Consider the following 16,985-nt stretch of genomic DNA (forward strand, 5'->3'; position numbering starts at 1 on the left):
GTGTTTCGAGTAAATATGGAAGATTTGCATAAAATACCGAATAACACCTTTAAAACGTAAAATGTAAAATATGAACGATTATTTTAACCGACTTCCAGTTCATAGGCTTTGCCACATTTCATATTAGTATTGCATTAAAGGAAAACTTTACAAATTTGCTTGAGTTACGGGAAAAAACTTCAACTTGAAATATTTATCCTAAAAAGAAACTGTAACGGTCGAGCACGTGAACAATAATATCATCATACAACTTTGCGCTCCGCTTGTCTTGTAATTGATGATCCGTCTGTAACAAGTGTCTTCGTTAATTTGCAACACGTCATTTTCATTGGTTATTACGTTGTACGTCACAACAAAGATGTATTAAAACAAAAGAACACACATCTCACAAATATGGCCGCCTAATTTGTAGTACAATAACCACATAATAACTACACACCATATTGAGCGAAAACAAACAGAAATATTTATTCGGTTACATAATTTGAAATAAATGAAATGTTATAAAAGTGAATTCGTGAGATCGGAATTATGATTAATGGTGAACATTCTATAGTCAAATATATTGTATAAAAAAGAAGAAAAGTAAGAAAATTACAAAAATGGTAATTAGTAAGAAATATGTGTGATAGTGTGAAACAAGTTGATTCAAAATTTTATTTTAATTAGTGAATTTATACAATTGCATAAATAATGTGGATTAAATATTTGTTAAAAGTATATATTTTATACGTATGTACTAAAAGGATCGATTCTGTTGAACCCAACGCCATTGTTACTGTAATTGAGCAGCCGACACCAGTGCAGCAGACGAAAAGTCAAGGCTGCAGACGAAATGAGAAACACCCGGATGACAAAGAATTCCGTATAGCTTGGCTCGCACCGGAACAAGAATTCCACAATTTGAGTGCTGCAACAAGTGCCGGGGCCGTAAAACTCGCCCTTGTATATATTAGACAAAACGAATTATTGAAAGGATATAGACTAAAGTATGTACTTTTAATACTTGTTATACTCTTCTTATTTTATTGGGGGAAAAAGAAACTTAGAGATTTCGTAAAAGACCACCGCCCCAAACGACCTAGCCTTGTCCTTTTACAATGCAACTCCTTTCTCCATTTGCTATAATACCAAGCTTAAATCGACGTGCAATTTCATTGAATGCAGTAAACTTTTAAAGAATTATGTTAAAAGTATTAGTAAAAAAATGAGTTTTAAATTTATTTAGGTAATGCATATTCAAAATATGTCTTCCGTTTGTAAAAATGTAGTTCATTCAAACGCTGGTAAAATGCGTTATTTTAAAATAACAAGTTGTCCAGAAATTATTTAAATTGGTGCATTTTTCTTGATTTACTTATTTCAAAATACTCTGTTTATATTCAAATGAATCGGAATGTATTAAATGTACACCGATACGTTGCGTTCTTTTGACATACACTTCTAGAAGAGTAACACATAGACACGTTATTTGCTTTATGTTCTTTGCACGTGCGTAGGTAATACACTTCTTGTCAGACATTTTCTATTCAATGCACCTTAAAATATCATGATCACATACACGGAAATAAAATAAAAAAGAAAGAAGAACGTATCATGATCAATCAACATACATGTACAAAAATATCTAAAACATTGTAAAGATATTAAGTATTTAAAACGTTCTGTAAATACCAAATGCTTTAAACGCATTTTCCGCCATTTTACTGAAAATAAAATTAATATGATTTATTGCTATATCACCATAGAACGATAACACTCAACTCATGTCAAGTTTACCCATAAACAATGTTTAGTCATACATTTGTTTATACATGTAGCTAAACATATATGTACATGAAAGTAAAACCATAAATAGGCATTGTTAATCATTTCTAGACGTAAACTTAACTTTCACCCTGCAAAATGTAAGAAATAAAATAAGATCTATGCAATGAATTTCAATGTTTAAATTGCTCAAATTGGTAACCTGTAGTCAATCGTTTTTCATGTTTGGGAGTGGCTTTGTACAACACTCATGTCATGCATTAGACTTCAATGTGTTGTTAAGACAACAAATGTTCCTTCAACCATTTTTATTTGTTTACCAAGTCTTAAATAGAGATCGCCATGAATAAAGATTTAAGCAGAAATAAACACATGTAACTTCACAATACTGAAACTTTGGTTGAAATGTAAGATGTAGAAAGGTGTAAAAAGTCCTAAAGGTTTTGCTTATTAATAATAAAGTTTCTGGGAAAAATCAATGTCTATACAGTAATTATGGTGTGAATTAAAATATATCTTTTCTGTGACGTGTGTAAACTGCTCGAATATAATGTTATTTAAACAATAGGTAGAATAAAATAGTCAACACGCCTTGGCTGTCAAATTATTCACGTTAGGACATAACGTGGGTTGTAAATCAATGAAAATCATGCTGTCCTCAATTTTTGACATGCTTTTGTTCATTCGTGACCTTTTAATTGCCCGAGGATCTTTAGTTAGGATACATAAACCGAGAAATGTGTATAACAGAAGCGAATCGATTTTGGAAACATTAATAACTATTTTTCTAATTATAAACAATTATATACGGGAATTGGGTATCAATGACGTTGAATTGGAAATACATGAAGAAATGCCCAAATGAATCATAGGAAACCAGATTAATATAAAATTAAATTATAAACACGGCAAAATACATGTATTCTTAAATGTAGTTTACATGACATAGCGTGATGATATAGCAAATAATACCTTTATTGTAATGATATGCAAATTAAAATCAAGAATAACGCACTCTAATGATCATTATGCAAGCCGCCATATTGATATTTTCTAAAATAATAACGTCGCAGCGCCCTCTCACGGTACTAACATAAGTTTATTTTGATATTATCCGACAGAAGTCGATGTAGGATTCGTCATGGTCCGCTATGTCAAAAAGGGAAAAAACAGTTTACAGACATATTAAATTACGCCAACTTTTTATTTCTGTCATGTCGAAGTCAAAATTTTCAGTACATTATGACCGTACGCATATTCAAAGTCATCGTTTTTACGACAGTGAAGTCTAAACTATAAATATATATACACACTTAACAAACGAACGAATGATACATAAATTAAGGCTTATTTAAATGCAGTTTGTTATCATTTTAAAGTCTGTATATATACTTTATTACTGTGGTGAACATTAACGTCAACTTTTGGGTTGAATATTTATTTAAAGTTAGACGTTACATTTCTATCAAAATGCATTATACAATTAAAGTAGACGGCCCAACTCAAACCGTTTTATGGAACTTAGAAAGTTTGGCATTCTTTAAAAACTAATTCTATTTTTACGTTAAGTTTTATTTTGTCACGTGGTGCTTTTAGAAATATAATCAACACTTATATGTGTTTACAAGTTTAAGTCTCTTAGTTTAATATATATAATATAGCATATTAAACTCTTATAATGCAAGCAGATAGGTCAAACCAGATTATGTATTTGGTTCGGATACCTAGTTAAAATTCTGATGTCAAATCAGGACAATGTCATTACACGAATGTTAAAACAATTTCATCAAGAAAAGTAGAATAACTTATAAATTCCAATTTACTCTCCAGTCTTGGTGTTATTTTGAAGCGGTTTTAGGTTCAATCATTCTCCATTAATCATGTAGTAGCATTATAATTCATTTTAAGTCTTGTTTATAATTTCTATAACTTATTTGTCTTTCATTTCGGGTTAGATCATTGATAATTCATTTCAGATTAAAACATATGTTTTATGTCAACGGTTACTTTATATGTTTGTTTATATCAGACATGTTGAATACATAACAAGGCAAAACTGGATGTTACTGGTTTACGTGAACAGGACTATTTGTGATGTATTTTAATTCATTTGGTTTGATTATTAACAACACGTACACGTTACACGTTATTATCAATGCAGCACTCAAGTAGAAGTTTTTTTTTCTTTTTGCACATTTTAGATATATTAAGGTACAATTCAAGTAAAAGCTTTTTTCCAGCTATAAGAAATAATCCTGAGTAAAATCGACGAAGGTTTATATCATTGATTTGAATTGTTTAGTATACTAATGATTATACATTAGGTGCTAGATGATAGTCGGTGAGAAATGTTACACTTTTCATTATCTGTCATTAACGTACTCAATAAAAACAAGTCATAATCTTGCTCCTTGTTTCCACTGCTCTAGAGGATGTTGTCCTTTCAAGATTTTTTAAGTTTTGATAAAATGGATAAATCATCCAATTCCGGTATATCATTTTTGAGAAGTAATATAAATGAGATAATTACAACTTGTTGCAAGAAATGCAAAACAAATGCGTATTCATCTTCTCATGTTTACAGTTGCAAGCCTCCAGGGGTTATATCATGCATTTAATTATGCACTTATTCTGGCATGTTAATATATCACACACAGAAAACGTCTTTCATTACAGCAGCGTATGACTTCACTTTTGCCGAAATGACTACAAGAAAAAGCCCTGTTTCGTAAAATAACCACAAGGTGATATTTTTTGGACCTTATGTTTTACTCTATCTATTACTCTTGCTTGTTTTTGACAGTAACAAAAACAACAAGATAAATCGAGGCTAAGTGTCTGAGTCGACAATGTCCTTCTTTATAGCATGTTTTCTAAGAAATGAACATCATGACAACGTAATCTTTTTCATGAAGGTCTTACGTTATGTAACAAAAATTCCCAGCTGTCTGCACTCAGCACTAGCAATAGTCAAACATTTGTATTCACCCTGATTCCGCAACTCTAAAATCCATTTAGTAGATAATGTTTTGATGAAATATATAATGCAGTCTGTGTGGAACAAACACCATCCTGGATCGCCAGGAAGCATAACACAAAATATTATAATAAAATTTATAAACATTTAAATTTGACTTACATTCCTCCAACAAAAAAGGTAGGAAATTTTTCCTTATTCATTTAATTTGAAACAAAATGTTATTGGAAATTTTACCCCAAAAATTTAATACAATTATAATTTAAAAAAAAAAAAAAACGTTTTTAAAGAAAAGTTAAGCAGATATACGACGATTTAAACCAGATCTGGTAACTTAGCCTGATAATAATGACGATACTCGTGATGATTTTTTTAAGTATCTACGTCTTCTAGTCAAATCTACATAAGAAAACAATTGTTCACAGCACAATTTTGTCATCTTATTTTACATCGATATAATATATCAGATCTGCTAGGATACTTTTTTTAAAATTCATCTCTAGTCTCAATCTTCACCCAGTATTACCTTTTGTAAATATTAAATAGTGTCAAGCGGTGTGTAGAGACAATTGACAACGACAACAACAACAACACCAACAACAATATATGAACGACAACACAAGCATAAAACTTGTCAAGACAGTGCAGAAATTATTGTATATACATGTATATAGACATGGTATACATTGTGTTAACGCCCTGTAACAACACTAGTTAATAGCGGTTCATAATTTTGAACACGTGAATCATTAAATATGCTCGAAAATCAGCGGGAACAGCATATTTACTTATACCTTAATAATGTTGTTATTCCTTAACGTGCAGTATCAAATTAACTGACTTATCATTTTAAGAGGCACTTTATGCCTCACAAATCCTTATTTTAGAAATGCCAAACATGTGCTTTATAATATTTTGATGATAAATTAAAGATTTTTAGATATTTAACAACTGCAGAAGTAGCGGTAAACATGCAGTAATGTGTCGTAAAGGTAGCAAAATGTCAACAAAGTAGTAATTTAACTTCCATACAAAATACTAATTCATTAGATTATATCGAAGCATGTATCACATTAACTTTTAATGTTCATTTTTTTCATTTTGTAAATAAAACAATGAATAATCAATAAAATTGCTATTTCAGCTTTAGAAATGCCTTTAAACATCACGAGCTTTAAGTATTAAGCCGTCAAAGTGTTACCTCAATTTACTAACAATTTCGTCTTAACTACTTTTTGTCTTCTTTTTTTTTCAATGATATACTCTTAATGTACACTCTCTATTGTTTCTTTAATTCTAGAGGTAAATTCAGTGCAGACGTTAACTTAAAATTTTATGTTTTTATTTCGTTTAAATAATATACAAACGTACGTCTAACGCAGGGAACGAATTTGTCAACACAAAAGAAATTAATAAATATGACACACCTGCATACAAAGACAGTGTGATGTGTACGGTCATATCCCACTTCATATGTAATGAGATGATATGAATATAATGACTGTATCACTAATACTACAAAATTATCATAAATCATAATTATATAAACTCATTAAGTCCGTATGTGTTAGGGCACTTAAAGATATTGTTTTGCTTTTAAACGAAACAAAATGTTTTTGCTACTACAGCTTTTAATTGAATAGGGAGAAATGCGTTAAAATACTTACACATGTGAATTTTAGAAGCGGCGACACACTGCATACCTGTACATAAAAATTGTTTTGTTTGTGCACACACGCTTCATGAAGGCCACTTGCTTCATAAAGGCATTCGGTTTTGACTAAGGTCGTTCTTTTAGAGATAAAGAACTAAGTAACATGTATGTTAACGTTTGAAACGCAGTTTATCGCATGTAATTCTGTGTGAAAATCATGCAAACATGTATATTAGTTTAAGCAATATTTATTTCCATCAAACATACATATACAAAATGTAATCATGATCAAATGAGTGAAACTCTCTCCTTGTATATTATCATAAAATTAATAGTTTTTCACAATATTTTAGTAGACACATACCCTTCATTTATCTTTACCTTTCCTCTTTTGTCATAATTCTTTTCTTTTTTCTATCATATTATCTTTTACACGTTTTTAAAATCCTCTTTTCTTCTTTCAAAAAGTTTTTTAGAAGATCTTAAGATAAAAATAATGTATTCATGATTGATTTAAATATTCTTGAATTTAAGTATTGATTCATTATGATATGATTGTTTGTAAATTATAATTAAAAAAATAAAACAGGAGAAAGTTTAATACGCTTTTAAACAGGATATACGCTCAAAACTTGACTAGATTTGACATTTTGACATTTAATGCCAGACATATCTTTATTTTGACATCATTATCGGATTGTAGTGACCTTCTAAAGTAATTGTTATGTATAAAAGTAATAAAAGTGACAACTTTAGCGGATAATATAATGTGACAGAAATATGCGATTTTTTTGTTTTGTTTTATTTTAAGTTAAAATTAGTATATAACCTAATTTTGCTTAGTTATAATTAGAAAGAAACACACACATTTAGATACAGTTATCTAACAATAAGTTAAAGCTTGTATTCTTAAATGGACAATGTAGATCTTTTGAACACAAATGCTTTGTTGTAATAAAAAGAAATTAACACTTTTTATGTAGTCTTTTCCTCTACATGCTATTCTCTTTTTTGTACATACATGAAAACTTTCGCCAGACTTGATGGTTTGTATTTTAGCTGGTCATTGCCTTGTGGGTCAGTATATAAAAAGTTCATACCAACTGGTCAAGACTTAGTTCTTGACCTCAAAAAGGACACTTTGCGTGCATAAAACAATTATGTTATCAAGCTCTACGTTGTATATACTTATATATAATATAGAAAAAGTATAAAGTGCAATTAAATTAACAATCATTTACGGAATGTGTTATATCATATTCCCAGAATAAAGTCTATATTTGTTTGTGAAAAAGAATGGCATCACTTACGTTATGCTATATATATTTTGTAAAAAAAAATAAACAAATAAGTGAATGGAGAATCACCAAGAAAAATATCACAAGAAATGATACATATTTCACAATGGCAAGAAATTTTATTTATCAATGGACAAAGAATCTCCTATTGTTCATTAAACCTGTTTGTGTATTTCACAATATGAGCCGCGTCACGACAAAACCAACATAGTGCGTTTGCGACCAGCATGTATCCAGACCAGCCTGCGCATCCGCGAAGTCTGATCAGGATCCATGCTGTTCGCTTACAAACCCTATAACAAGTAGAGAAACTGATAGCGAACAGCATGGATCCTGATCAGACTGCGCGGATGCTGGTCGCAAACCGATTATGTTGGTTTTGTCATGGCGCGGCTCATTTATAAGCATTACAGTGATTACACAAACATCGATCGATCTTTTTATGTCCGTTGTTTATTTAAATCAACAATGATTTAGTTATTTCATTCTTTATCATTCATGTAATGTATTTATATGAGTTATTATTATATATTGCTATATAAATGTGAACAACGTGTAGGTTCAATATTCGTTCTAACGAGGACAAAGTCTGGCGATCGAGTGCTCACAGTATATTCCTCTGCATGTACAAAATAAATTCCTATAAAGATAATCCATATGGCGCTTTAAACACGTGCTTGTTTTTTTATTCGTTCTTGATAATATTTCCATCACAAGTTAAACGCATAGAATTACATTGTAATGCACATTTTATTGTTCATTCTTTTTATTTTATTGAACGGGAAGTGGCTATTTCGTAATTGCGACTTATAGCAAATTATAATTGATTTGTATACACCAAACATACTGTATATATCTAATGAAAAAAAAACTATTTTCTTGAAATTGTTTATTTACCAAAAATGGTTATTGATTTTGTTATCATTTATCTTTTCAGGGCAAAATGGTACGACTCTAAATGCGACTCTAAACACGCCTTGGCAGCTTTCGTGGAAGCTGTTGAAACATATGACCCGGATGTTATCATGGGACCTCCGTGTTCAACAGGTAATGACGTCATCATAACGTCATTGTATTTAATATTTTTCGGAAAACTATGTTTGATATCCATTTAGTTTCATTTGTTGACGTTTTCAACGATATAATTTCATTGTCAAGGAATAAACAAGTCTTTGTATTACCTAACAACATTTGTTCATTTCTACAATGTATCGTTTGATAACATTAGAATTATACATGCATAATGATATGTTGCCAAATATTGCAATTTCATTTTCAATCAAATAATCATTTTCGAGAAACTTAAGATTTACTCCATATCCTGAGAAAAAAATATTTCAATTCCAATTAATTACCTAATTAAAATATTTGCTTATCATAATTTCTACAAATTATCAAAATGGAAAAAATGACACTATCTGTATTGCCATCTAAAGCATAAATGAACATTGCCTTGATATTTTAAGCTATACCAAATATTAAATATTTAGATAAAAAACACAATGAATATGCCTTTAAAAATCTTTTAAAAAAATGGAAATCACTCGAGACCAAAGAAAACAAGTTGACAATTACAAACTCAGCTTTATTACGTCGGTGGTTCTACTCAAGTATTAGTGCCTAAAATAATGCACGGAAGGCATCTGAGGTCCTCCTCTATCTATCAGTAAAGCTGGACCGTCGCCATATGACCTATACTGTGGCAGTGTGACGTAAAAGCCAATCAAACAAACAAAACAAAAAACAGTAAAATCTGATAATATAAGATGTTATTTGCAACAGCCCTTACGCTGTTAGCGGTCTTCAATCTTCAATACTAATATATACCAATTATACAACAAGTTCGTAAAATAAAATTTGACTTTCATTCCATGTTGGATATTCCCGTCGTGACTACAGAACAATTTATCGTTCATTTATTCTGATAGACTTAAATTGTGATGTTAGAAATATTGTTTCCTACAATATATATTATACATGTTATGATATAGTTATGCATCATTTGATAAATAAATTTACCATAACAGATCATTGAAATACCAAAAGATGATACAATACGTACCTTTATCCTGCTGAATGTGTGTAACAAATTAGCCTGGCTTGTCTTCAGTCATGTGGAACAGTTCATTTTAAATTAAAATATAAAAAATAGAGCTACCAAAACATATAGTGCCTGGTCAGACTGAACAGTGGGGATATTTAAGTTAAAGGTTTCAACATAAATGACTATTTAATTAATTATCACTATAATAAAGTAACCAAGTAATTTAATTGAAGCCTATGATTTATCCACATTAAACTAAAGTTAGCACTTTGTGAATTGCAATAACCTTAGTACTGTTTGCAGTTAATGTTAAACTAGAAATATAAGAAACATGTTCATTCAAACTTGACAAAACACTTTAAAGTATTCTATTACCCTTGGTATCTTCTTTTGCATATGCTTGCATAAATGCATACATTTATCCAAAATATTAGTTTAAAGAGCGTAATTAAATTTGCATAATACTATAAGAGAACCAACATCCTTAAGATAAAAAATTTAAATTTCTTATTATTGCAACTCTAATCTGTATTTTTCATCGAAAAAAGCTAAACTCTGGAGTAACAAGAAAAATATTACATACATTCGTATGTAATATAGGTACGATTGCATACTACTTTTTGTGAAGACTTTATGTTTGCTGAATTAAAGGTGTAATGTAAAATGAACAAACATGTCATGAGATATTTTATATCTTTAAACATTTTCATGGAATGTTATTAATGTATCACCATATTAAAGTTGCATGCCTTCAGATGAGAAAAATGATTTCAAGGAAATCAAAATATGAAAAGAAAATTCACGGTCAATTGACTGCTTTGAAGCATAATCACAAAATAAAATTACAGGAAATTAAAAACCTTTTCAATACACTTAAGGTAGAATTTCATTGTAAATCATAGTCAAAGATTTGAGATATGATTATTTATTCATATTAACCTCATTATTGGTTATATATTGATAAAAAAAACCGAAAGACACAGTTTGTAAATATTTATTACAATAAATTATGAAAAAGGTATACGCGCCGAGGTTAACTATAATTGAAATTCCCGCGCTAAGTCGCGTAGGTGCTTGGGATAATCACTTGATACTGTAAATGGCAGCCATTTTACGATACGAATCCTCGAAAAGTTTATTCTGCCGAAAAGATATGAAAAATACTTGCAATTCAAAGTTTGCTGGCTACATAAAGATTATCGATTTACTCTTTGCACACTTTTTCTCTGCCTGAGTATAATAATATTGACGTGTTTTCATTGGCTTAAACCATCACGTTACCAATACACATGTAGGTGTGAACTAATTTCGTGTTCATTAAAATTATTCCCGTTAATAGACATATAACAATCTTATTTACAATGAATTGATAAAACAACAATCCCAGAAGCATTTAAGATAATAACAATCATTGAAAAAAAAATAAATGCATATAAATTGTAAATTTGTGTATGACAACTCAACCCCCTAAACAAAACATAATAGACTCAACCAAAACAAGCGCCTGCTTCTTCACCTAACTATGTAGTTGCATGACCATGATTAGCAATTTAGCAAACCAAATCTAAGAGATAAACCTATTGTAAAAATAATACTATGACCACAGCAGATTTCGTACAGAAAACTTAATATTGTTATGATATATTTAGGTGCATACAAACAATTATATTATTTAAATGTTGTTCAGTGGATAATTTTCAATGTTGTTGAATGGATAATTTTCAGGTCTTCTTGGCGTTGCACAGTTGGGCTCAATCTGGAATCTACCGGTGTTCAGCTGGGTGTCCGATTTGTTAGACTCTAAAGAGAAGGATAAATACACAACTTTGATAAGATTGTCAGGTCCTCTTTACTCTCTTTGTAAGTAATAAAGCTAATTATCTTCTATATGAAAACGTGTCTTAATCAGACGTTTGTCGTGGTAAAGTATGACAACTGTGAATTCAAGTGCTTTAAATTTTGTTAAGCGTTTAAATAGAAATGAATTATAACTTCTTTCTTTCAAAACATGTAATACACTAGAGCCGAACGGCTTATAATTGTTAATGTATGGAAAGCTAAAACTTGGTAACTAGCAGTACAGTGTCTGGTTAGACTACATGGATGTACACGCTGGTCGGGCTCTATACTAACGCTATAGGTCCGCCTGTACGTACAGTACAACCTCTCCCGAACGACCCTCTGTAGAGCAATAAGTTCTTTACAACAACGGTAAAAATTCTTCTCCAAACAAATCAGTCCAGTACAATTAAACTTTGCAGAGGAGAGCATCACCTTTTAGCAATAAACACAACTGCTGGGTACAAAGCAGATGATTTTTACTGCATTGCCACTACAATAATATGAATATTTGTTATTATTAAATGGGGAAAAATGTAGATTTTTGGATTGAAATTGGCTTTGTAACCGTTTAAGGACACACATTTGACTGTTCAAAACATTCAAAATCGCGCATACAGTATAATTTTAATTGTTTCATTGATTGTATGCAGTTCAATTGTTTAACCAATAGCACATGTACAACAACATGGCGACGTGATACAAGTTAATTAAAATGGATGGTGTTTCAATTTACAAACATATTCTGATAATTGAGTATCCTAATCATTCTGAGCAACACATGTTGCACACGGGACAAAAAACATTTGTATTAGATAACTGACAAACGGGGCAAGCAGATATTTGTAGAAGTGAAAAATTTAATTAATATGAATAATTTAGTTAGATCATCATGAAATTTACACTTATTTTGAAATGAGTGTTTATTAATGTATGCATTTGTTCAATTAGTTAGTAATATCTAAATGTAGATCCCGTAGACGATATTTTTACTTTAACTACTTACAAACAGATTAAATCAAATAGTTAGAAATGGAAACCTAAATGAACGCCCTTAACGGCAAAAAAACTGTTATGTACAGACTATGTTTGATTCCGCCCGTTATGGAAGGTAGTGTTTTTAAAGTGAACTTATGTGACACACCTATCCTGCATTTTTTATATTTTAGGAATGTACGCGTATCATATGATGTTAAGATGTTTATTTAGATCTATGTAATTCATTAAAACAAAATTTAGTATTGTAATGAATTGCCATTTTTTTGTCATACATCTTAAAGTTCGTTGACTATTTTCACGGTTATTTGCCTTGGTTATTCCTTGAAAAAAAATGTTTTCGTTTTCATTGTACGTGTTCGTGTTGAACAAATTTTCTTGTGTTTTGCCCGTCGGGGACGGGTTAGTTGTAAATCAGTAGATCATATGATGACATACGAGAATATTGTTTTTCTTTTATCGTGATCTATGTTAATATTGACAGATGAGTGACAATCCACAATGTCTTTATAGATGCTATTTATAGCATCTCTGTTTATAACAAATACACTGAAGTAAGCCGTAACTTTAATAACATAAAACAACAATAGTTAAATAAAAAAAAAACAACAGTGTACGATTCAAAGAATATAACTGCTGTAAGATATGGTGGCCGATTTGTGCCATGTCGTATTTTCATATTCTCGGTAACAACTTTGTCATACACGGAGCGAGAACACGAAAATCAGTGGTGACTTTGTCATATAATCGTGTTTTCGCCTGACGCCCCGCGGAGCGAAAGTACGACATGGCACAAATCAGCCACCATAGTAAGAAAATACTCAACTTAGTAGTCAATTATAGTTACATGTGTACCGAATATATTTAATAATATATAAACATGTGTACCGAATATATTTAATAATATATAAATAGACATGATATTTATTATGTAAAATAGACGTGGTGTTTCCTGACAGGCCTGCTAACAAAGCCGTGCGTTTCTTGTCATAACATAGAGATCTTAGTTTAAATATATTTGTAAATGACTTTAAATGCTGTCTTTCATAACACATAATAAAATTATGTAGTTTCATACTGTTTTGTTTTTCATTGAAGCAAACCATCTATATTTTGGGATCCCCAACATTGTAGCAGTCTATGTCACAATAAAATAATCATTTGTAAAATCTCTGGTATGAAAGTGTTCAAGTTGTTGTAAATACTGATATTTATAGCTGTAAATATTATTATTAATATCATTAAAGCAAATAAGTGTCACAAAAACCTTTCCCTGACATGTACATCGAGTCAGCGATAGTTTACGCATACGTGCCTAGATTCTCCTTGCAATTTTCGAGAGGATGTAACAATAATTTGTTTGTACCTTTTCTCGTGCATAAACATCTGCAAAAGCACGAGGGCGTATTTAAAGCCCGAGCCCGCAGGGAAAGGGGTTTGATATGTCCGGGGAACTGCCATGTAATATACATATATCTTTGATAAGAATGTCATCTGCAAAAAATGTTTGCAACTATCATAATTCTTAAGCGCATTTTTGTTATTTATTTGTTTTGGTCGTCAGACCAAACAAATAATGGTAGCGAAATTTCAGACCCTGATATGCTTATTTGCAAAAACCGAAAGTAGTCCGAACTCCTCGAAGCGGTTACTTCCCTTTATAAGTACACTAACGCCGAAAATTTAAGGGGAGATCACTGCGTAAAAATTGTCAAATGACAGGCGCATTAATTTTCAAGCCTTCCCGGGGTCCCGATTGGCCGAGGATTTCTAATAATGTGTAATTCTTTACAGATATACATGCTTATATTAAGCTCCATGATTTTTACATCAGTGTTAAACAACAGGTTTACCGTGAACAAAATATCTCGAAATTAATAAGAGTTACAGACCTTAATTTAGAATACTGTGGTTTTCTTCAGGCTGTTATCTTATAACTCCCCCATGGTCAATGGTTACACGCTCGTTTAGGAAGCGAGAGGTCTGTTCAAATCCCAGATTAGGCAACTCACTTTTTTTTTTAAATTGTTTAAGCCAAAAAAACATTGAATTGAATATCAGTGTTGCAATTAGCCTTATAGCCAATTTACTACAGTTAGGACACTGGAAACAGCATTAGTTGCACGATACAATCAAACGGCTGCAAGCTCTGTGGTATTTTCTGATCTTTGCAATTTAAATCGTACTGTATATCTGCATGTATTTCCTGTATAAGTTTATTTTTATAATCTATAATTCATCTTGCAGGGCGCCTAGATGCAGGGACTGCGTTCAGATTTTTTACAATAAAAGTTTGAGTGTGATACATACGGAATTTTACATGACTAGAGTTGCATCAAAAAATCATTTATGTTCATTTTTTATGACAGCCACACTTTATCCTTGCATATCGTGGCTACTTTCTTGAAAACCAATTTAAAAAATAGTTGCCTCGACTGCGATTTGGACCCCAGACCTATCACACCCTAAACGAGCTCGTTACCACTGCATCACGAAGAAGTTATACGAAGACAGTCTGAAAAAAAATCAAATCATTCTAAATTTAGAATTTTTATTTTAGGGTTTGTAATCCTTTTTAATTTCGAGGTATTTTGTTCACAATTAACCTGTTGTTTAACACTGATGTAAATACTTTAGCAAAAATCTTCTCGCCAAAACAGTCCGACATGTATATATTCCGTTTCAGTTTTTTATTAAACCAAGGCATATAATATTCAACTAGCTATAACAAACAAACAAACAGAGAAATAACAGTTAAAAATCACTAATATCACAATAAAAGAATACAATTATGACTGGCTAAATAAACAAAAAAGTACTCGACAATCAGATTTATTTGTGTAATACGTTCTGAAGTATTCGGTAATCTACATTGCTAAAAATAGCATTTTCATTGATTAAAATGATATTCATCCGCGTAATTTGTGATTGTGCATTTATTGACAATTCTATAAGCCAACGCTACTTTTAAACTTTGTATGTGTTGTAATTTGTTGGATACTTGTAACAAAATAAAAATATTTCTTTCTTTTACATCGCTAGTTTTAAGCTGTTTTGAGAACTACTTGTTGTTAGGTTTGTCCCAGAGATTGAATGTCAACATTGTATTTCCTGATGTGCGATCAGAAAATACAAAAACAAATTGGTTTATAATTTCACTACCTTCACTTTTCTGACATTCTGAGACCCAAACAAATTCATCGCCTTCTATGCTTTGATTTTTGTTGTGTTTTTTTTTTCAATAAACTAAAAAATGGAATCCTTTAAGCATATGACCATAATATCAGACATGACAACAATTGTATACAGGGCTTCATAAATATGCAGGACTACGTATATCAAGTTGACAATATATAAACTGTCTATAAAGTGTCGTTTGCTTTCTTAAGACTTCAGTTTCATTCAACAAAGGTATAATTGTATCATTTTCATTCATCATCTCGTTTCCTGGTCAAATGACTGTAGCCATAGCCAAGAGTTTAATTTCTGTTGTGTCAAGAACATTGATTTGATCATAAATATAAAATGATACATCTTTGACTTTGACATTCTGTCATACACTAACCACATATATTTGTTTCTGCTCTGATTGAAGATTTGCTATGTAAGTATTCGACCATTCTAATATGAACCACGTCATTTTGTCCTATTTTCTTCCCTCAAGGTAAACTTTATGTTTATTTGCGTGCAAGAAATAATCATCACGTGGGATAGGTAGTCACTTTCAGTTAATTGGTAACGCAGGAGATGGCCTGTTAAGTGTACCGACCACCGAGATGTAACCAAAAATGTGTTGAAATCAGTACAAAAACCCAGTGTGAAAAATTGTTATAAATTTATCGAGTCGTGCTTCATAGTCTCTGATCCCCAATCCAAATTTTATTTAATATGTTCTGTCCATATGTTTCTCGTTACGAGCGCATACATATTTATTTTCTAATTCGATATGTTAAAATAATTACCTTATAATACATTTGTAGTCTAGGACAAAATTAACAACAAAGGTAATTAGGATGAAGGCCTTCGCATTGTTTCAATATCGAACTTTTTACTGTGGACAATTCAGCGGTTTTTTTTTTGTTGTTTTTTTTTTGTTGTGGTTTATTTTTTATTGTTGTGTTTTGTAGGAAAAACACGACGTTGATACTTTAACATTATAAAAAATTAACGGTTGTTTGTTCATTTTCAGTTATACATATATCATAATTTATTGTTAATAAGGAACTCGGGAAGTTAGGGAGAGGTTAGCGTGTAAAACTAAACTTTATTAAATTGTCCTAAATTTTAAAATAAAAAGCCACTCATTACTTCTTTGATTTTTATACGCTATATAAACAGGCCCTCCAAACAGTCGTCAGCAAACACTAGAGAATGTCAGAATCACATTAAAGATTTTCGTTTTCATTTCAG

General features: G+C 30.9%; 1 protein-coding gene across 1 annotated transcript in view; it reads left to right on the top strand.

Annotated features, from left to right (window-relative positions):
* Positions 1–363: 363 nt before the first annotated feature.
* LOC132749695 (atrial natriuretic peptide receptor 1-like) overlaps positions 364–16,985 on the top strand; it is a 33,598-nt gene continuing 16,976 nt past the window's right edge. The window contains exons 1-3 of the mRNA XM_060739552.1: positions 364–989; positions 8,634–8,743; positions 11,466–11,600. Of these exons, the coding sequence (XP_060595535.1) occupies positions 694–989; positions 8,634–8,743; positions 11,466–11,600 (541 nt within the window). The 5' untranslated portion in view covers positions 364–693. The remainder of the gene's footprint in view (positions 990–8,633; positions 8,744–11,465; positions 11,601–16,985) is intronic.

Source organism: Ruditapes philippinarum, unplaced genomic scaffold (assembly GCF_026571515.1).
Source record: "Ruditapes philippinarum isolate M1 unplaced genomic scaffold, ASM2657151v2 ctg178_1_1_1_1, whole genome shotgun sequence".
In the NCBI taxonomy this organism is placed as follows: Eukaryota; Metazoa; Mollusca; class Bivalvia; order Venerida; family Veneridae; genus Ruditapes; species Ruditapes philippinarum.